Source organism: Dreissena polymorpha, chromosome 2 (assembly GCF_020536995.1).
Source record: "Dreissena polymorpha isolate Duluth1 chromosome 2, UMN_Dpol_1.0, whole genome shotgun sequence".
Lineage (NCBI taxonomy): Eukaryota > Metazoa > Mollusca > Bivalvia > Myida > Dreissenidae > Dreissena > Dreissena polymorpha.
The window spans coordinates 86,402,854-86,426,413 of NC_068356.1; the positions used below are offsets into that span (position 1 = coordinate 86,402,854).

At 33.6% G+C, this 23,560-nt stretch overlaps 1 protein-coding gene across 1 annotated transcript; it reads right to left on the bottom strand.

Annotated features, from left to right (window-relative positions):
• Positions 1-13,721: 13,721 nt before the first annotated feature.
• On the bottom strand, positions 13,722-21,013 carry LOC127869879 (uncharacterized). Its single transcript, XM_052412535.1, has 6 exons — positions 21,007-21,013; positions 19,687-19,826; positions 17,244-17,357; positions 15,959-16,093; positions 15,252-15,346; positions 13,722-14,054 (listed from the first exon to the last, which is right to left on the bottom strand). The coding sequence occupies exons 1-6, from the start codon at positions 21,011-21,013 to the stop codon at positions 13,913-13,915; spliced, it is 633 nt and encodes a 210-aa protein (XP_052268495.1). The 3' UTR covers positions 13,722-13,912.
• Positions 21,014-23,560: the final 2,547 nt, after the last annotated feature.

Consider the following 23,560-nt stretch of genomic DNA (forward strand, 5'->3'; position numbering starts at 1 on the left):
CACTTTAACTGATGGGAGAAACATTCTTCTGTACTATTACCAAATTAATTATCTGCCGGTCCAATTCAATAGATCTTTTCATTGCAAATTTGCATGTGTTAACCGATTGCAATCATCAATCATTGTTGTTAAGACTGTCCATTTAATAAAAATGATCTTACAGAGTTACTTTAGCCGCTCGCGGCATTCATCGTTATTATTATGGCAGTAATAATATATGTGTCTGGCAATTTCCTGTTCGTCCCGCGAGAAATTGCGAGTCAATTATTGCTGGCAACTATATATGCTCATAATATGCGAACACAAAGAAGCGTTTTAATAATAATAATAAAGTTATAAAAACAGCGTGTGGAAAGTCGGAATAACTTCAGGTACACAACACCACGATGAAACATTTTATCAAGCAAGACTAGTGCATTTGTTATAGAAATGTCAGTTCAACACGAAATAAAACCATTATAAAACCATTTTTTTAATTAACTTCATTTTGCTGTTTTATTTGTTATCGCATCTTGCAAAAGGTATTATTTTATCAGTACAAATAGTGTAATAAATCAATTGCAATTGATACTTGTTAAGTATCTAAGAAATTTCTTCTGACTTTCGTCACATGAGAGACGTAAAATAAAAATATATTTCAGTGATGAAAGCGAAAATGTAACAAGAATTGTGTAAGCTTATCAGACATATTTCAATAATGAAAGCGATTATGTTACACGCATTGGGTAAGCACATAAGATAGAGAGTCATGGGGGTTAGATGCAATAACATGTGTTGGGCTTATTTATTAACATTAATTATAAATGCTTGTATATGGAAGTAGTTAATGCATATGATGCGTTGTCAAAGATTGGCATGGACATCTTGAAATGTCCGATAATGCATTCAATGGAAAAAAGTTTCGTTTATATAAAGCTTAAATAGTAACGTTACTACTATATGATACTTGGGTAAAGACCGTATATATATATCCATTCAGTTTTCTGACGCACGACATTTCTTTAATCAAAGATCCAGTTTCTTAAAAGCCACTTTAAAACTATCGATATAATCCAGTAAACAATACGTTATGGTACATAATATATTATTTATATAGTAACGACCGACTTATTGAATTCATATCATTTCAAGACAAACGATTAGAATCTTTTATTATCATCGGTATAAACACTAAAGGATTTTGGAAATGATCATCTGAAATCGATACGTTTGTTACGTCGTTTTGAGTCCTGGACAAGAATGGGTAATTTTCCCATTAAATGTGTTTGCAAATCTTCAATTTGTAATATACCGTCGTGTTAGAAAATTCACATATATATGTCTGAAAGACACTGACATTTCCGAAAATTGGTTTTATAGATCAAATAAATTACAAATGTACTTACAATTTTTAAAGAAGCATAACTTTTCGTAAACAATAATTGCAATTACATGTACAATATAACGTACGCTTTACACGATCTGTCATTTTATTCATTATGTATATAATTTATCAACGGTGGTTTAAGAAACAATAGTACATATATAAAACTATTGATTATGTCGAGTGACTTATTCCAGTAAAATTCAGAGTCTCCATTTACTACACATCGTGGCATCGTGGCATCACGACAGCTGTTTAATAACACTTATTATAGTTCTGGTCAAAGTTGCATTGTTTCGTCCTCATCTCATATCAATTCAATCATCAAAAAATTATATTTACAATTGATATAACTTGAAGCAAACCATTATTTTAAAGTACATGTTTAGCTTGATGTGCGTATATGGTTTGTTTTACTGTGTGTTATGCGTATTCCTGATTAAAAGGACTATTACATTCACTTGAGAGTGGACAATAACATAAATATGTTCATAAAACTCAAGTACAGTATATGTTGCTTATGTAACAATTTCAATTGCGTGTTTGTAACCATTTTATACCACAACATTTTGGTCCATTAATTTGCATTTACATATGATGGTTATCTGAAATAAAACTATAACGATATGCAATTTAATCTACAATACTAAAAGGTGTCATGCGAAAAATATTCAAATTCACTGAGAACGATATAAAATTGTCTGAAAGAATTGCGTTTTCATGCAAGAGTAAACTTATTTTTTACATTAGCAAAACCATATCAAGAAAAGTGATTTTTTTCTTGAAACATAAAACGGATTTTTTAAGTACACTTAGTGGTTAGAATTTCATAGCGAAATCACGCAGCATGTAGATGTGTATAGGCCATGTTTTCATATGTCTAAATAAACGCAATAACATCCAACCATGGTTAGAACAAATCCTTCCTGTCGAACCAAGTCTTAATAACATCCAACCATGGTTAGAACAAAACCTTCCTGTCGAGCCAAGTCTTAATGAGTATAATAGTATGTATACTGCTAAAGACAAGTCATCTATTGTTCAGATAAATGTCAATATTACATTGACAAGAATATGAAAATTTCTTGTCACTTTAGCTATCATTAAAGAAGAAGCCAAGATGCAATTGCGTTTATTCAGACACTTGACTGACAGTCAAAAATACAACCAGTCGTATAAAATGTTTTCCCATTTTAGACCGTTTCCGTTTGCTGACATTTCTCAAGCAGGATTCTTTCATAGTTATTATCCCATATTATTTTTATTTCAATATTCTCTCATTTGATTCTATAATGGAAACTACAAAAGCTTAACTAATGCAACGGAGATATAAAGAACTGCCACAGAAAGCAATGTATAAAAGCGAGTAAATAAAGGGCAATATGCAATTATAACGTGTTTTTTTGCTGCTAGTGCACCTGAAAGTTAGACCTTGAATTCAAAAGTATAAGCAACAAGGTGGGCATCATTTCATTTACAACAGTGCGATACTTTGGTCATATATTTTAATTTATACAGCTCATACATAATAACAAGACGAGCCTCGCTCTGAAAAACCTGGGCTACATGCAGGTGCGTAAAGTGTCGTTCCAGATTAGCCTGTGCGGATGACACTTTTTGCGTTTATGTTATTTTTCGATTAAAGGACGTCTCTACTAAACGAAAACACGACAGAGGCGGAAAGTGCCGTCACTGATAAGGCTGTGCGGACGGTAGAGTCTAATCAGTGACGACAAGTTACGCAAATGCATTAAGTCTCGTTTTTCTTATTGCGACCCATATAAACATAACTGTTTCGAAAGGGGCCAAATAGCTTAGGTTCATGCACAAATAAAAAAAAAGTAACAACTTTTATTGACTTCTTCAAAGTGACTTCGTAACGTCCTATGTGCATGTATCACAAATATATACTACTTCTAGCTATATATACAGTTTGCCTGTCCATCACACGTGATTCGAAAACCAGAAAATTGATTATACCATCTAGTTACATTTTTTCTAGCGATAATAGTGCTGGAATTGATAACGTTAACAAGGGTTGTAAAGGGTGTTTTTAATTCACATAAAACAAGACTTGATACTCTAACAACATTCATTACCTTGAACTGCACGTTCTCAATTACGAAGAACATAACGACCTGAATCACGTGTTATTGACATGCATGCTGCATTTTCAACATTTAACATGTGAGGTGTTTTTCCGATGTATAATCAGTGTAATAAGCATGAACGAGGCTTTTCTACACTATATACAACGCTTCCTCACGCTTTAATAAAATCCAAACTTGTTTCTTTGATTGAAAAATTTTTTGCTAGAGATAAGTATTTGTATCTAGCTTTAAACACTAAAACAGCTTTTTTTACTAATCATATATTAGATAATTACATCATTTGGACTGGTCTTGACTTTTGTGCAGCACTTACTTTTCTTTTGGATAACTTGTTTGTTGAATTTAATGGTACAATATTTAAACAAATTATTGGCGTTCCTATGGGTACTAATTGTGCGCCACTTATAGCTGACCTTTTTTTATATTGTTATGAAAGCGAATTTATGTTAGAATTATCTAAAACTAAGCAAGTAGATTTGATTAATTGTTTTAACCTTACTAGTAGGTACATTGATGACATACTTAATTTAGATAATCCATTATTTGAACAATATATTCACAAAATCTACCCAAAAGAACTAGTCTTAAATAGATCGTGTATATCCAATACAGACGCTGCGTATTTAGACTTACATTTAACTATTAATAATAATTTGATCAAAACTAGTTTATACGACAAACGGGACGATTTTAACTTTGAAATTGTGAATTTTCCGTTTCTAGATGGCAACATCCCTAAAGGACCTTCCTATGGTTTTTACATTTCGCAGTTGGTACGTTATGCCCGAGCATGTTCGTGTATTTAAGATTTTAATTATCGTAATCTAATATTAACTAAAAAATTGCTAAAACAAGGTTATATCATAACCTAAGAAATAAATTTGCTAGATTTTACTCTAAGTATGGTGATTTAATTTCAAAATATAATGTTTCTTTAAAATGGCATTTAAATAATGGAATCTCCCATCCATCATTTTACGGAGATGTTTTGAAGCGTGTCCGCAAATTAAAATATGTTAAACCAAATGTTCATATTAAACTTTTCAATTTAATTAACTTGTTTTTATCAAAAGGATACGATGCTTATGTACTTCAAAATACGTGTTTGATGGTTTTCGATTCACTATATCTTTCTTCCCTTAAAATTTGGAATCATTAGTAATATTATAGGCATTTTTCACTGTTGAATAAAATTGTATCATTGTGTCGTATGAACAAATCTGCATGAAAACTACATTAGAGGCATTTTTCACTGCTTAATAAAATTGTGCCATTGTGTCGTACGAACAAATCTGCATGAAAACTACATTTGGACTCAAATCGTACATCAAATCATTTCTGTCTTCAGTTGTCAAAACACCTATATACTGTTTGATTCCAATAATGTCGCTTTAATGGAATTACCATTTTTATTCATTTGCTTCTTAATATTAAAACACCTAAACTTGTTTTATTGGTAGCACAGCCCCATTAATATTTTTATTTAGTACTGCCCCTGGAATTTGTTCACGTCATTATGTCATTATGGATTTTTGTGACATCATACGACCGACTTTCCCAGTTGTAATCTACATGCATAGGTCATTGGGTTTATAACGTTCCATTTTATTTATATTTTCTCTCTGATAGGCGTTTCTTGTTTGATTTAATTATTTTTATTTTTTTAAGCAGTCACATAAACAACCAAGCTATGTAATATGGAAGTTTTACACCCATTATTGCTGCTTCTTCCTGTGTTTGCGCGATGATTATCTGAGATATTAACTCCATGAAACTATATTCTCAAATCTTTTTCTATAAAGAAGGAATGTAGTTGACAATTGTTAATAGTTTTATTTGATCGTTCGTCAAAAAGTTATAACTCTGTTACTCTTGTATCTTCAATGCAATTGAGTAATTAAATAGTAATTAAATTGAAAGCGTTTTAATTCCCTTTTATTATTGTTTAATTTGAGTTACAATGCTATGACGTTAAATTTTATTTACACTTAAATGTATTATGAATATTGCTGGGCCAAGTGTGAGGTTGGGCGCTCTATAACCAGGTTTAAACCCCCAATGCTTTGCATTGACCGTTCCAAGGCGGTGACCCCAGCTTTATTCATATTTTGTGTTTATGTTGGTTTGTATTGTGCTGTATTGTGCTGTTTTGTACTGTTTGGGCAATCGGTCACTTGCCTTAAATAAAGGACCAACTAATTGTTTTTAATGAAAATTCAATACTGCTCCAGCAGCTGGAGTTTCACTTCTTTATATTGATATTCATTAAATCGTGTAATGTTTGTTATGCATGTGTTTGTAAGTACAGCACACAAAACAACTAGAAGTTAACATATTCCTGTTAAACTTATGGTTTGCCGGTCACGAAAGCTGCATCACATCACTTTCGTTTAGAATGTTTGTTTCGTGTACACGGAAAATGCTTATTTGATACAACCAAATCATTACGAAACACAGGCACGCGCCGTTATATCTGCAGGTTATCCTCGAAATCTTCCCATTATTATAATGCTTTCCTTATTGAATGCTTGTTATCATTCGAGTGATACGGACAAATGTTTGTTTCAGTTAAACCTTTCCTTAGAGCTCATCAGTTTAAGTGTTTATATTTGTCGTTTGTGACTAATTAGGTTTTAAATTAACATCGAGCATTGAGTGTAATGACACGTCATTGAAGACAAATATAGAGCTTTTATTTTCTCTTAATAACTCCATCACGGTATAAAGCTCTAGCCGTCTTTACGAATATCTTTGTTTCGGCATAGCTGTATAACGTCACTTTTTACCTTAGGTGACCTTTAATCATCATTCATAAAAATGCCCGCGGCTAGACACTGATGAATACACTTCATTTAGTCCATTGGCTGATTTGAGAAAACCACTAGAACATTGGAAACATGACCGCGTCTTTCTAACACTGTTGTACTGCGTGTTCAGCATGAAACAAGTTTATCTCTTATGAAAAGGCATGATAGATAGAACAGTTTTACACTCACCTGTTCACATCAATACAGTTTGTGCGTACACCTTCTTCTTACAAGCAACACAATATTTCATGAAATGTACGGGTATATGCGTTTTCAGCATGAATGTACTTTATCTCTTATAAAAAGGCATGAGGGATAGAACAGTTTCACACGCAATTCACTACATCAACACAGTTTACATTTAGAAGATTGTCAGCGCCATAGCGTTTGTACTTTAAGGCTGTGTTATCATATTTAATTATTACTACCGTATTGCATTCTGTGATCACGTATAGATTAGTTCATATAAATATTGTTGTTTCCTATCCTGATTTTAGTTTTGATCAAAATATGTTAATTGTTTTCGAAACACCTAAAAAAACATGTAAAAGTATAAAGCTTCGAACAATCCGTCGTTCCAGCAGTGAAATTGTTACCTCACTTTAATGCATAGCATTCCATCTCGCAAGGTAGCATTAACCCGGTGAACATGGCCGGAAATATCTTAACTGCAGATATTCGGCGATAAAATTACGGTATGTCAATAAAAGATTTTTTCAATAATTCCATGATAAGTTTTAATTAATTTAATAAGAATTATTCCACCATAGCGACAAATTTGTTGAGCATGAGAGCGATGATTCAAGATACTATTTACAATAGAATCAGGACTATGTCCGAAAACCCACTTCAACATGTCTGTTCTAAGAACGTGCGCATTAATATTTCATATATGTACAGTTGATTGTTGTGTGGCCAATGACTCGTATATTTTCATTTAATTTTCAATCTTCTTGTGTATTTCTGTTATATATAGATATATATTATATATATATATATATATATATATAGAGAAAGATATATATATATATATATATAATATATATATATATATATTTAGTTATTTATTTATATATATATATATATATATATATATATATATATATATATATATATATATATATATATATCTATATATATATCTATATATATCTATATATATATACATATATATATATATTTATATATATTGATATAGATATATGGTCAATGATATCTAATAATGCGAAATAAGCCACGAAATCTGGCGCAACGCAATATTTGCATTTGATGCTGCTAAAAACTGCGCAGAAAAAGGCATTTGCTGTCTCATTGATGTAGCTCTATATATTTCATCAACCAAAACCACAATCAACGCCGTATATCTTTTGTAAAGATATTTCTTGTTTTATATAGGCGTTTTATATTTGATACTGGAAATGAACAACTACCTCTTGAATTCTTGTCATAAGTATAGTTGAACTGTTATATGGTTTTTGTTTATATTTACGGGAACTCACATACAATAACATTTGCTGCATTGTCTACTGTAATTTTAAGTTATTTATATATTACATGATCACGGTTTATTATAAATAATGACATATAGAGATGAATATTTATTAATGTATTTATTTATGTATTTATTTATTTATTTATTTATTTGTTATTATATATAATAAACCGTGATCATGTAAAGATAAGTACGTATATAAAATCATTGTACTTCGTGGGCATTTCATAAAGGTCACCGCGCCTTTCGATTCGTCTGAATAATCTACTGCAATTTCACACCAACAAAGCAAATATTCTTTAATTATATTTATTATCCCCACTGTCTCAATTTTGGCTGATAGCTGATAATTACATACATCGTAAAAATCGCCGTAAAAGAGTGGGCAACAAGCTTAACACTGAACATTGAATCTTGATGAACAAATGCCAAACAGTCCCTACATTACATGCTAGTCATATTTTATAATAGTTAATTATTCAAATTCCTGTTTAATTGCATGCGTACAAATTGTGGTTATTGCATAAGTAATTGCGTTGGAATTTAATGTATTTTGCTTTTTAATAGCATGTATCCAATCAGAAACAAAGCTACGTCCTTATGAAAGACAATAGTATTAAGCACAAGATGCCCTATGGATTAGTATCTGATGTCGAGGCGATACAACAAAAAAAAAATATTGAAAAAAAAAACTATAAACGCGGTAATGGAATGGTAAATTCATATTTTGGGGAGTTTTAACGGATGCTTTTGTACTCAATCATCAGACTATGCAAAATATTATTTAATAGTCAGCATACGAGACTATTCATTAATATCAGCCACAATATGTTCATATTGAAGGATTGAAGGATTGAATGATTAACACGGCGATCAGACGAAGAAAGGCATGCTGCACTTGTAACTGATGGAAAAACCATTCTGCTGCACTGCTACCAAATTAATTATCTGCCGTTCCTCTTAAATAGGTATTTTCATTGAAAAGTTGCATGTGTTAACCGATTGTAATCATAAATCATTGTTGTTAAGACTGTCCATGGAATGAAAATAATCTTACAGCATTACTCGAGCCGCTCGCAGAATTCATCGTTATTATTATGGCAGTAAAAATATGTGTGTCTGGCCATTTCCTGTTCGTTCTGCGAGAAAGTTCGATACAAGTATTGCCGGCAACTATATATGCTCATAATATGCGAACACAAAGAAGCGTTTTACTATTAAAAACACGAAAAAATAAATATTTATGTCCCCCACTATAGTAGTGGGGGACATATTGTTTTTGCCCTGTCTGTTGGTCTGTTGGTCTGTTGGTTGGTCTGTTGGTTTGCGCCAACTTTAACATTTGCATTAACTTTTGCAATATTGAAGATAGCAACTTGATATTTGGCATGCATATGTATCTCATGGAGCTGCACATTTTGAGTGGTGAAAGGTCAAGGTCAAGGTCATCCTTCAAGGTCAAAGGTCAAATATATGGGTCAAAATGGCTCATTAAATGTACACTTTTGCAGTATTTCAATATTCAAGATAGCAACCTGATATTTGGCATGCATGTGTATCTCATAGAGCTGCAAATTTTGAGTGGTGAAAGGTCAAGGTCAAGGTCATCCTTCAAGGTCAGATGTCAAATATATGTGGCCAAAATCGCTCATTTTATGAGTACTTTTGCAATATTAAAGAATGCAACTTGATATTTGGCATGCATGTGTATCTCATGGAGCTGCACATTTTAAGTGGTGAAAGGTCAAAGTCAAGATCATCCTTCAAGGTCAGAGGTCAAATATATGCGGCCCAAATCGCTAATTTTATGAATACTTTTGCAATATTGAAGATAGCAACTTGATATTTGGCATGCATGTGTATCTCATGGAGCTGCACTTTTTTAGTGGTGAAAGGTCAAGGTCAAGGTCATCTTTCAATGTCAAATATATGGGTCAAAGGTCAAGGTCATCCTACAAGGTCAAACGTCATATAGGGGGACATTGTGTTTCACAAACACATCTTGCGTGTGGAAAGTCGGAATTACTTCAGGTACACAACACCACGATGTTACATTTTCTCAAGCAATGACCAGTGTCATGTTTATAGCCTTGTCAGTTCAAAAGGAAATAAAATCGTATTTTGTTTAGGTAAAAAATCATCAAATCATAGTTTTTATTTGCTTAAAATGTGGTAAGATTTGAAATATATACAAAGAGAATAACAAATCATCACACTTTCCCCAGAGCTATATACTGAAATTTCACATTAACACAATTTACAAACAAAACACGGACAAACATAACACAAACAAAAACTATGAAAACGAATAAAAACTTGGGTCACCGCCTTGGAACGGTACAAGAAATACACATGGTTTAGATAAGATAAGATAAGATACTTTATTAAAGTCTCATCAACATGTACCTAGTAATATATATATATATATAATAACTTTAAAACACAGTACACAAATGCCACTTATAATTGAGTTATAAGAGATAATACATAATCTCAAATACAATTCATAGGGGTTTCAACGAGCTTTGTGGAGAACAAAACACACACTTAGCCCAGAACTATTTGCGGAAAAACCTCAGAGCATCACCATTCAAATTAAATAGCAAAATTTATAATAGAAGAGAATATATTTCAATTTAATTACAATTTAACTTGGTAATTGTTGGATACAACCCAAAGCAGTTGAATGGTTACTGTCGGAGAGACTTTTAAATGAAACCAAAACGAGTATCAACTACATGTCGCGTTTGATAAAAAATTAAACAAAACTTTATATACATAGAAACGTGTAATGATATATCAAGATCATCGCCATACAATGTAAAAAGGCGCAATAATGGTTTTCAAAAGCCAAAATTTATAACGAGTTTATCCACATAAAGTATTGGACGTTAAATTGTATCAAAACTATCGTCTTAATTTTCATTAAGAATTAGACACATATTCTGAATAGCACTTTAACAAAAATATGCACTGTAGATTACCTACATGCGTCATTAAAAGTAAGATGTATTCGGTTGTGACTCATCCGTTTCAGCTGGATTTTGTATCTTGTCTTTCTTTAGTTTAAGGTAGCGCACCTCTAATGGGCACATATCCAAATATAATTTAAGTAATTATTTTCATAATCAGCATCATTTCACTGAACTACATGCAAATTTGTAGGTAGGCTTTCTATGCTTTTTTAAAAAATATACCGATTTTTTCAAAACCACCCTTACGCTCGGCTTTTGTCCATTTTATTTTCACCCCTGGGGTATATAAAAGTTCAATAATTCATTCAAATTTCCAAATATGGGCATGCAGTTGGTGTGTACAGATGCAGTAAAGGTGTTTTAAGTTTAAACAAGATGAAATAAGTATTCTTTTACAGACATTTATTTTTTACAAATTTTTATCTATGGAATAGCGCCATGAAATGAAAGTGATTTCAGCCAAGTAAAAATTGGGTCGGTTAAAAACAAAGTGTCATAAAAATTTTAATAGTATCATTTAAGTTATAGTTTAAACTTAATTTTTATGGAAACACTATATACAGCAAAAATACCAAGAAATAGACAGATTTACCGTTTACTTTTTGAAATAAAAATAAAAATGCAACATGCATCATTCGTATTTTCAGCAGTAAATTACCCAATTTAGCCATAACGTTGTTTTAATTTTAAAAATTGAAGGAAGTGTATACAATTGTCAACATATTTAACAATAAACATAGCTTATATGCTTTATTAAATCAAAGTACGTTAGAAAAGAAATAAAACGTCGCAAAAAGAATGCGATGTCGGCAGGATTCGACCCTGCGCGGGAAGATCCCAAAAGATTATCAGTCCATCGCCTTAACCACTCGTCCATGACAACTTCACATCAGTGCAACTTTAAATGAGATATCCATAAGTAAGCAGGTAAAAAGGCTAGTCGATCTTTGAAGAAATCGCGGAATCGTATTTTTCAGATGATAATTAGATCAAAGTCAATATTTATAGTGAAAATAATGTATTCTAAATGAATAAGGTAAACACATATCAATATTCGAGTTTGAAAAAAATATAATGCATCTCTAGAAAATAACCGATCATTGAAGATCGGCATTGATCGTAAAATAAATCGCGGGAAATCATTAGAGGTGCGCTACCTTAAATCTATAAATACACAATAGTCACTTGGCGCCAAATAAAGTTAAAGCCATACACATTGAAATGAAATACATGTAAATCAATACATATAGGTGCAATTTTTAAGTGCGCAAAAATTGTCATTAAATCTATAGCCTAGTTAGCAAGTAATTTATTATTTATTTTTTTTAAACCGAAAGTAGGATTTCTATATGTATACGTCCATTTCGACAAACGCGATTATTTTTAAGTTTTAAAGCGCAAACAAGACGGATTTCTACCTTGTAACCAACAGATATACTCTAATTGGCGTAGATAAAATTAAATCTATTGCCTAGTAAGAAAGTAATTTATTATTTTTCAAACGGTACCGCTTTTAAAACCGAAAGTATAATTTCTAGACCTATACGTCCATTTCAACAAACGCTATTATTTTTTAGTTTTAAAGCGCAAAAAAGACGGATTTCTACCTTGTTACCACCAGATATATTCTAATGGGCATAGATCAAATATGATTCTTCTTTATACTTAAATTAACTTTTATTTCAAGGTGTGTGGCTTTAAGATGCAAGCGTCAGTGGTAGCTGTCTTAAGTTGTTAATTGGTTATGTGGGTAAGACATATATATATATGTGTGTGTCGATGTCAGAGAATAATTTACACAGAAATAAACGCAATGCATAAGGACATATGCTGCAGTTTTAATGAAAATTGTGTTCACCCCATAATTTTTGGTATTAAGCTGGAATCATCTGTTGTGGATAGGAAAATGAAACAAATCATCAGTGTTGTTAATTGTTAATTTGCCATCTCAGCATAAGAACAAGAGACAGACACCCAGACACACAGATACACAGACACACAGACAAACAGACTCGCAGATAGGCAGACACGCAGACAGGCAGAGAGGCAGACAGACAGACAGAAAGAAAGACGGACGGACGGACGGACGCACAGACACACGGACGGACGGACAGACGAAGCGGCGACTAAATGCTCCCCCAAAAAAATTTTGGGGGAGCATAAAAAGACATTGCCCTTCTTTTTTATGACATAACCATATTGATACAATTAGTTCAGACATATCCTACCTGAACTAAATTATCAGTAAAATTTGACTGAATGTTCCTCTTGTTTAATGAACTATATCATAATTGTTACAACATTTTGATATTTTCTATCATAACCACAAAAAACAGATTAAGGGGAAAGAAACAAAATTCAGAGTTGCTACAGGGTTTACATAGAATCAGTAAGTTACAAAGGAGTTATCTCCTCTTTGACATAGGGGGTAGTCACGTGATAGTCAGTTATTTTTATACCCTTTATTACTTTTATTTATTTTGTTAATGACGCTCACTTTCCGGCCATATCAGCCAAAAGGTGATAAGCGTTTATTTTGTATAAAAATATTCTTTATATCTCGACTTTACTCCCCGCAAATTTTCTTAGTTGAGCCGTAATAAGGTAATCCAGCTAAGAAATGTTGCTGCAGGTAAAGTCTAGATATAGAGCGAATGTAACCATGAAATACACGTCAGTAACTTTTTTGCTAATAATGGCTGGAAAGTGAGCGGAATTTAATAACTTAATACAAGTAATAGTGTGAAAAACGGCGAAAAATGCCTGCCTCAGCATGGACGTCACTATCTTGATTATCACATGATTATCCCCTCTGATGAAATATTTTGCATTTATCTGGTTGGAAAGAGTTTAAATTTTAAGTTCAATGTCTCACTGGAGTTGTATTTGAGTCTTGCTCTGGGAAAATAGAGCTTTATGCATGTGCATAAAGTGTCATCCCAGATCAGCCTGTGCAGTCCCTACAGTATAAGCTAACCAGGGACAAGCCTTTCCGCTTTTATCAAATTTTTAGTTTAAATCAAGTCTCTTCTAAACAAAATCCAGTCTAGCCAGAAAATGTCATCTTTGATAAGCTTGTGCGCACTGCACTGGCTTATATGGGTGACTCTTTACTTATATGTGTTTAGCCCCATTTTCCCAGAGTGAGGCCCATGTGTATTAATTTAGGATAAGTCAAATAGCTCTTTATCAAATGGCCGAAGCATTCTCACGTCAAAGGTGATATGTCCGAGCTGTCGGGTAAAGTAGTAACCTCTGTCGTGGAATGACTTTACATGCTTGCTAATCTTACAGGAATTCAACCATCTGAAATAACAACAACAACATGTTTATTCATGCTATGTGGTTAATGACTTTAAAAAGTTGGATCATAACATATAACTACTTTTTATTACATGCGTTTGGTCACTTCATGTTGTTTGTTTTTATGACTTTTATAAGTAGAACATAGAATACAACACAGAATACCAGTTAAGTATTGAATACAGCGAAGCTTATTTGTTAAGCACAGGCACACAGTAAGCGTGTTCAAAAACTTTTAAACATTACGTCATATGGATATTTGTTTATAATGTAAAACATTTCCCCTCCTGACTTTTCTACTCTAAACAACCAAAAAGGTATTACACTGTGTTATGTGTCTTCAAAAGTCAACAACAATCTAACAAGTACAGGATTTGTTTACTTCTTTAATTGTAGCCTGTTTAGGACTTCATCCCATCAGAAAAATACTTAAAACTCTTGCAGTTTTCCCCCAATAAACTGATCTGATTTCATTTCTTTTTAAATTACATCAATAAATTCCTCAAATACCAAAACACTTGATATTTTCCCCCAATGATATCTTAAGGCCGCATCCTCGAGCAGTATAAAGAAAGCCCTGATGTTATTATCAGTTCATATTTCTGCACTTGTTCATGTGGCACATTGCGGAACATCTTTTATAGCTTTGATAATCAGATGAGCCTCACTCTGGAAAAGCTGGGCCTAATATATGGGCTGCACCCTGTGAAAAGGGGTTTAATGCATGTGTGTAAAGTTTCTTCCCAGATTAGCCTGTGGAGCCTACAGGGGCTAATCATGAACAACACTTTTGGCTTTTATGATATTTTTCGTTTAACTGGTAAGAAAGTCTCTTCTTAGCAAAAATCAAGTTTAAGCAGAAAGTGTCGTCCCTGATTAGCCTGTGCAGACTGTACAGGCTAATCTGGGCCAACACTTTACGCACATGCATTAGGCCCAGTTTTCACAGAGCACAGCTCATATATAGTGTGAAAATTGTCATCCCTGATTAGTCACAGGTTAATCTGGGACAACAATTCACACTCATGTATATTTTCCACTTTAATGCATTTTTATATATAAAAGAGGACTCTTCTCAACAAAATTCCAGAACAGGTGGAAAGTGTTGTCCCTGATAAGCATGCTCAGACTGCACAGACTATTCTGTGACATTAAGCTCAGTTTCCCCAGAATGTGACTGAGATAATTCAGTTCACTCACGACTCAATGCTGCAGTCAGCTGGTACTATTTCTTCACTTATCGGCTCTGGTACCAAATCATGAATATCACCCTGACTTACTGAGGCAGCAGTGTACTGAAAAAACAAATTGTAGCATGGGTTTTCGCATCCAAGGCGATCATATATCATGCAAAATGGCTCTTATACCATATCCTGCCAGTGTAGCTTATGCCTAGCCTTGGCATCCTCACAGTCAGGTCAGGAGCTACCCTGCCCACTAATAAGACCATGAAACCTTGAATGACTTTACAGCAGGACAGAGTAGCTCCAAATCAGACTAAGGTATTGCACAAGCTGGACAGGAGCTACACTTGCAGCATGTCATAAAACACCTTGGTTTCAATTGAAGGAGAATCCTGATTTTTTGTGGAGGTATTTTGACATTTTCTCAGTTTTGACTCCTTCAAAATATCTTCCTTATATCTTGATGCAAATATAACAAGGAAGCTAACTCTGTAATATTTTTATATCATAACATTTAGATATTTGCATAGTATTTATCTAAATTTATTCTAAGAGACATTGGCAGAGCATTTTTTTTAAATGCAGAAAACAATAAAAACTGGACTTCAGTATTTGAAGCCTGAACATTTCGACCACATGGTCATAAATGCATGGTCTTCAAAATCTATTGAAGCCCTGAAACCTATTTCCCCATGATGCGATGGTATGATAGTATATGTATACCTTCAATCCAGGGTGGTTTTGGTGCTTGTTACAGAACAGTACAAACACCATCTGCTTGTCTTCTGGTCTCACTTCCTGAGTACGCATTTCATTGACTGCCAGTCGGATTTTGTATTTTGTTACTGGATCAGAAACCTGAAAAACCACGGGTCAGATGATTGGATCTATCGATAAACAGACAGACTGATGGATGGACAGATTGATAGGAGATTTAAGCAATGGTTAGGTAGAGAGCAGGGATAAAAACAGGTATCGATTGCACAGAATGCAAATGAATAGGGGCAGGATGGAAAGCAGAAAAAGTAGGATGACACGATTTCCAAATTGTTGATCATATCATCAACATGTTTATTCTATCATTTGTTATTAAGGTTTCTAAGGAAAGTTCTTTCATTTGCCATTGAATAATTGAAAAGACAAGAGCTGTGTTTGTGAAACACAATGCCCCCTACTGCGCCGCTTTGAAGCCATATATTTGACCTTGAAGGATTACTTTAACATTGACCTTTCACCACTCAAAATGTGCAGCTCCATGAGATACACATGCATGCCAAATATCAAGTTTCTATCTTCAATATTGCAAAAATTATGACCAACCTTAAAGTTTTGTGACAGAATGACAGACTGACAGGCTAAAAAACAATATACCCCCAATCATTCAATCCGGGGGCATGACAAGTATATTTCATAAGATTTGCAAAATGCACAGGCTAATCTGGGATGACACTTTATGTACATGAATTAAGCCCCATTTTCCTAGAGAGAGGCTCATAATATATTTGAACATTTAACTGGGGTATTGCACTTGTGTCTGACAAGATTTTACCCTCATCAGTCAATGCGTCTACCATGTCACTTCAAAACAGCCCAGTCACTTCTACTGTCATAAAATACATTCATGTCTCGTCAATACATAAACCCTCTTAGGCTCAGAGAAAAAAAGTGTAAATGGCTAAAAGAAATCAGCATATATCTCACCTCCTACAAGAATGACCTAATCGGATTGGCTTAGAGCGGTCACGTGCCCATGGAGTATTTTCCATACACCCCGAGTAATTTTCATACTTCCCAAGTAATCGAGAAGTCGCTCTCATATGGTATGAAATTACTGAGGGTGTATTTCCCATATACCGTCAGTTACTGACGGTGTAACTAATAATAACTTTAAGTCTTTCAGGCTTTATGCTGTTTGCTGATCATCAGTATCTTAGGGTTAGGTCTTGAATCTAGTACGTATCTGAGTGGTTAAGGGTTAAAAGCTTGAATAAACAAGAGCAAATAATACCTTAAATCTTGGGAGGTAGATGACAGTTTTAATCTTGATGATGGCTGGACATCCCATTTTCTTTATCCTTCTTAATCTTCTTCTCTCTCGGTTTGGGTCATCCGGTTCAGTATACTTGTAAAATTTCAAGAAAAGATCTTATTGGCGCAACAATATGTGGTTTTGTCGCACTTGTTCAAAATGATCCTTATTCAGGGAAAACTGGGCTTAATGCATTTGCGTTATTTGCCATTCCAGATTATCGGTAGCTAGTACAGTCCGCACAGGCTAATCAGGGACTATACTTTAAGCTTTTATGAATATTTTTCAACCGAAAATTCAGCTTAGGCAGAGTGTTGTCCCAAATTAGCCTATGTTGAGTGCACAGGCTAATCTGGGACAACACTTTATGCACATGCATAAGGCCCAGTTTTCCAAAAATGAGGCTCAAATTCAAACAACATAATTCTGAAAATTTGTCAATCACAGTGCATAATGGAATCCAATTTTGCAGTAGTGATGCACTTATAAATGTAGATATCAACTATACTAATTACAAATTGGTTGGCGAATGTGACTGAACATGCTTAACAATAAAATTACTTTTATGGGGTGATTATGAAACATTTTTTTCACAAATTCTAAGTTTTCGCATAATAAGTAACTCACAAGATGACCTTTGATTAAAATTTCTGCTTTACTTCTATTACAGTCTGTACATCATTTTTTTTTCAAGCATACTAAAATGTACATACGGAAAATTACGCTAGTCAATTGTTCCAAGAGTTTGTATCACTCGAGTGGCTTGTGTGATGACGTATCACACGAGAGTCGGAGCCTCGATTGTGATGCGAAATAGCACAAGCCACGAGAGGGATACAAACACTTGGAACAATTGACTAGCGTACTATTCCTTTTATTATATACAACAACTAACGAAAACAGTTAACAAATGTATTTTTAATTTAACAAAACTGACAAAACAATGACTAAAACGGTACGCCATAGTTTATTTAAGACGCGTATGAATACAGTTTATGTAAATTAACATTCGAACCGGGAAAACACAGGTTTCCAACACGCTTACCTTAATGCCATCGTTAATACAATTTTTATAACAATTAAGTTGACAACTTTAATCCGATGTTTATAACAAAAACGTTTAAACGATATGCACTTCCACTTCTATCTTCCATGTCTTTATCGAAACTTAGTTTAAACCACACTATTTTATTGTATTCCTATCGAAATATACATTTATGCATGATAAACACACACACCAAAATACGTTTTTAACACATAGTTTACTGTTAAAAAAACAGCACGTCCGACATGTCCTTAAAGAGTTTAGATAAAACTATTGTGTTTTGTCACAGAAATGACGTCACACGATGTACTACGTAAAATATTTCGTAATATAAAATATGTCTATTTTCGGTGCGTGTAAAATGACGTCATTAAATGGGTCGAAGTAGTCCGGCTAGTATGGTAATACGGAATTCGAAACAGCGAGTAGCGTAATACGGGATTTTTTATTTCAACGATTGATACAACCTGTATTTTGTTAAAAGCATTAAACAGGTATATAATAAATGTATATATCAATAGAAATACAAAATGTTGATTTACATTGACCACATTGTGCAATTAAAAAATTTGGGGTAATACAATAAGTTGAAAAAAAATTGTATTATAGAGGAGGGAGCCTACTTTCACAAATCCAGTTGTAAAAAGCCCTGGCCCAATTCACAGAGAACTGACACAAAATACTACTGCCAGTAAACAGACCCCATATGTACTATTATATTTTATTAACAGTCCAACCTGAGACAGCGGTTGGTCAACAGAAATGGCCGAAGTGGCAGTCGTAGACCAGTGACGGTATGCTGTTCTCAGGTGACTAGTTTTTAGACGGTTGGTCCATTGGTAGTATTGCAAAGTAATAATCCCACCCTGTTGATTGCAAACAGACATTAAAACAACGGCTAATTGCTGATAAAGGAGTTTGAAATGCAATGTCTGGTTTGCCATATCACCTGCTAATTACAACACTCGCTAGTTTTAGTGTTCATGTTGACTTTTTATACCTTCTCAACACTCTACATTTTTTCCCCACAGTGGGCCGCATTTATCGCATTAAAGACAGTTACTGCAATGACATTTTAGCCGCAAAATAGTCGCAAAAAAGACACTATGATGTCAGAGGTGAGAGACGCATATTGATATCAGTGTTCTCTTTTCGCTCCATAAAATGACTGCCTCGTGACTACTAAGCACAGGTAAACAATGGCTTCGGAGTGGAATATACTGGCTGTGGCCGCTATGGCCAGGTGACTATTATACTCAGATGTTATATAGAAGGATTTTTCTTCAGGGGGGGATTAAGAATTACGACGGCTGTAGACAGGTGACCACTGCTCTCACGTGACCCCTACATCAGACTGGACTGTACATAAAACATTACCTTTGGCTTACTTCTGCCAGGTCCATAGTGGCACTCCCTTGCTTCCCGGGCAATGTTGACAAATGGAACTTTGGAGAAAGGAATTTTAAGACCCTGTCGGACATCAAATTTGATGGGAGCTTTTGCAAGTGATGAAAAATCTAAAAAATGAACATAGAAAACAGCTAATAAAAAAGTTTATACAATTAACACCTGGGTGCACAAATATAATTTCATAATTAGCATAATTATAGTGACTGTGTAATGTTCATTTTAAAAGATGTAAAATCTGGAAAAAAAATCAAACATGAGAATTGCCATGATATAGCCATCGACTTTTGTTTTGAATAATGTACATTTTCAACAAACTGACAACGCTAAAACAATTAAAAAATTTGCAAACATTTATTTTTAAAGCAGCTAAATTGAGAACTGAATTATATTATCAATAGTCTCTCTCCACATATTACTGTCTATGTGTTGTCAATCAATAAAAATTATATGTTTTCACATTGTTAGAACATTCAAGTTTATTTTGAATACGACAAGACTTTAAAAAATGCATATTATATAATTACCTTTATATATAAATGTTAAAAATATTTGTTTATTTTGAATATGAATGTCTTTAGAGTTGCCAATTCTTTCGTTATAGATTGTTAACTTATATTGCCTAAAATTGTATATGTATATACCTGTATGTCATTGACCACGGTTTACTACATTGTGTATTATATGTTTGTGTACTCATGGGCTTAAAGCCTAATGTATTCTGAAATAATAATATATATCAACCACAAAGACATACTGGAATTTAAATATCTGTGGTAGTTATTAAGAACAAGTGTATTTTAAACTTAAAGCTGACAATCTATTTATAAATCTAACAAAAAATGAAACCATGCTAATAAACTTGACATTTAACTTTTTACAAAATTTTACTATAAAATTAATTTTGAAAGCAAAGTCTGCATAGTTAGTAATTACACACACAATTGCAGCATCATACTTCAATTTAAACTCAATCAATTAAGTGAAAACAATTTTCTATTTTTAATCACATTAACCTTGACCCAACTGGCAAAACATGCAATCATGCAGCATGCATACAAAATGACAGCTCAATACCTCCATCCAATTAAATTTATTTCGGGGAAATTATTGTTCTATTGTTCGTTATATTTAGACATGCATAAAGCCATAATTGCCAGGGAGTATTTGCTTCCAAAATTTTTAACTTTGCAGCGTTCACAATTTACTTAGTGAATCCTGAAAGAAACTTTACCTGTAAGCAGTATATGCAAATATGCGAGTCCTCTGGAGGAAATTTGAAATGCTGACCTTGCATTGTGTTTTTCCCTGTCAAACTGAAATGGCTATGAGCGACAGCCTAAAACCAGAACAGCCTGCGAGTAACTCTGCAGTCTATTTTGGTTTTATGCTGATTGCTGCTAAGGCCAAAAACAAAATAGGTCGACCCTTTTTTTTCATTTTCGTTCATATAACAGGGACGTTCCCAGGAAATGTTGACTGGGGGGCCCAAACGGGGAGGGGTGCGGGAGGGGTTGCCCCTCCCGAATAGATTTTCTTTATTAGGCACTGTTCAAGGTGAATTTTAATGCATATAGAAACATATGTTGTGTTATAAATTTATGGATATATAACAAGTAAATCAGCACCATTCTGAAGTCTAAAGCTTTAACCATTACGGGCCGTCCATAAAGTTTGTCACGCTCCAGGTGGGGGAGGGTGAGTAAGAAAGTGACAGTTTGTGACATGGGGGAGGGGAGTCAGGCCATGTGTGATTTCACACATTTATTTAAAAAAAATGTATAATTTATTTATTATTTCTTTAGTAGAGTTTAAAAACAATTTTCAAAAAATTGTGAAACATTTTAATTAGTTTTATGTCAAAATAAGACGAATTGCGTATCTCCTGATTCTGTTGTTCGAATGTCCAATAGGCAACTTGGCTGGGGCCGGCTTATTCAATAGGCACAACCTCCACACAGATTTCAATGACGAAATAATTGGACTGTTCCATTTTTAGTTAGTAAAGGGTTGAAAGAAAATCTAAATTATACTTTCGTTTTTATTAGAGGTTAACACGTGGATAAATATTTATACTGCTCATCGTAACAACCCTACAGTTATAAAAGCCTTAATGTGAAAGTTCTTTTACCGGTAAGTGAAATTGTAATACGGTTAAAAGTGAATTGAGTTTTAGATTAAATTTAAATCAAGTATTAATTTTAAAAAAAAGTTTCGAAAGTGTGAGTTTGTGACGTTACTTTAGGGAAGGGGGTCCACGATTTTGTAAACAGTTGTGACATGCCGAGGTAAAAAATGGTAAAAAAAGCGTGGACATGCTTTATCACGACCCTTTGGTGTGAAATTCACACACATGTTAAAGCTTTAGATTTTCAGAAATGTATTACACTTTATAAAGAAGTTGAAGCAACCTTTGAAACTAAAAACCTTATATATGAAATTCAACATAAAGTATGACTGTAGAGGAGGGTTTGATTTCAAAGAGAAAATACTACTATGGTTATCAATAAGATGTAATATAAAAGCAAACAAAGCATATATATAATATATATATATATATCTCTATAATCTCGATCTATCTATATATATTATCTATATATATGTGTGTGTGGTGGTGTGTGCTGTTGTGTGGTTGTTGTGGGTGTGTGGTCGTGTGTGTGTGTGGGTGTGTGTGTTGTGAGTGTGTGTGTGTGTGTGTGGTGTGTGTGTGGGGGGTGTGGTGGTGTGTGTGTGTGTGTGTATTGTATTTTCTTATTCCACGCTTTCGTCCCTTCCCTTTACGTACCCCCTCCCCTAAAAAAAAATCCCTACCTTCGTGCCAACCCCTTTTTTTTTCCAAGGAGACTCCAAACAGACCTATTATAATTTTTTTGGCCTAATCAGTATTTAAGAGTAGGAAATCAAGCCTTTTAAACTTGAATTTAGTAAGAAATGTACTTAATACAATTTAACTATCTAAGGGACCAGAACTGTGTCAAAATACGTATTGTGGTAAGGGACTGAGGGTTTAACTGTCAGAATGTGTATCTGCAGATCATGTCAAACATCACACTTTGGCTATCAATACAAAAATAAATAATACGGGCAAAAGCCCGCGAAGCGAAACGTTGACCGTTCATACATATGGGAATTTAGACATAAAATTACATAAGAATACCATATATGGATACGTCTCAAAAAAAATGTTACGCGACATATATTTTCGCGATGCTATTTATGACCTTGAACAAATCAAAAACACTTTGACATATGCTAAATCACATGTAAATACATACCTCAGGAAAAGTTGTATCAATGACATCATAATTGTGTAGCGAATCGCACTAAATATTCTCGCATTATTTGTTTTTCTTCGAAACCGTTCCAGAATTAAGTCATTACTCAATTATCTCCCCTGAATGCTCTTCTTCAGTGGGTATAAGCCGAAGACTGGTTCACTTCATATAGTGACAGTCTTTACCAAACACAATTTAGGTGAACATAACCCGTGTTTAATATTTTGCCGAATCTCAGATTTCTGTCGAATTTATTTGTTTTGATCTTTTCGATATCTTATTGTTATTATTATCCTGACAAATCACAAACGCTTGTTAAAAATTTATTTGTTTTAAACATTATAGTTGGCATCTCTATTCTTCCAGTATTCTCGCGGTTTTTCAATTACGACACCGTACTGTTTATTTGTCAGAATTTGTGACGCATTTTCCATTCGCTCTCAGAAAGAAGTTTTACGTGTGATCATGAGCAATATTCTGGTCGTTGTTATCCACCAGAAAAACATTTATTCACAAAATTTAAAGATATTCCGATCGAACTTCTTAGTCCTTAAGCCTTAATTTTTAAC

What these genes read in the sequence shown, in the direction of transcription:
- LOC127869879 (XM_052412535.1), bottom strand. An exon ending in TCTACCTCCCAAGATTTAAG is followed by an intron (nt 16,094 to 17,243) that starts GTATTATTTGCT and finishes GTGGTTTTTCAG; the next exon opens with GTTTCTGATCCAGTAACAAA. An exon ending in GCTGACTGCAGCATTGAGTC is followed by an intron (nt 14,055 to 15,251) that starts GTGAGTGAACTG and finishes TTGTTATTTCAG; the next exon opens with ATGGTTGAATTCCTGTAAGA.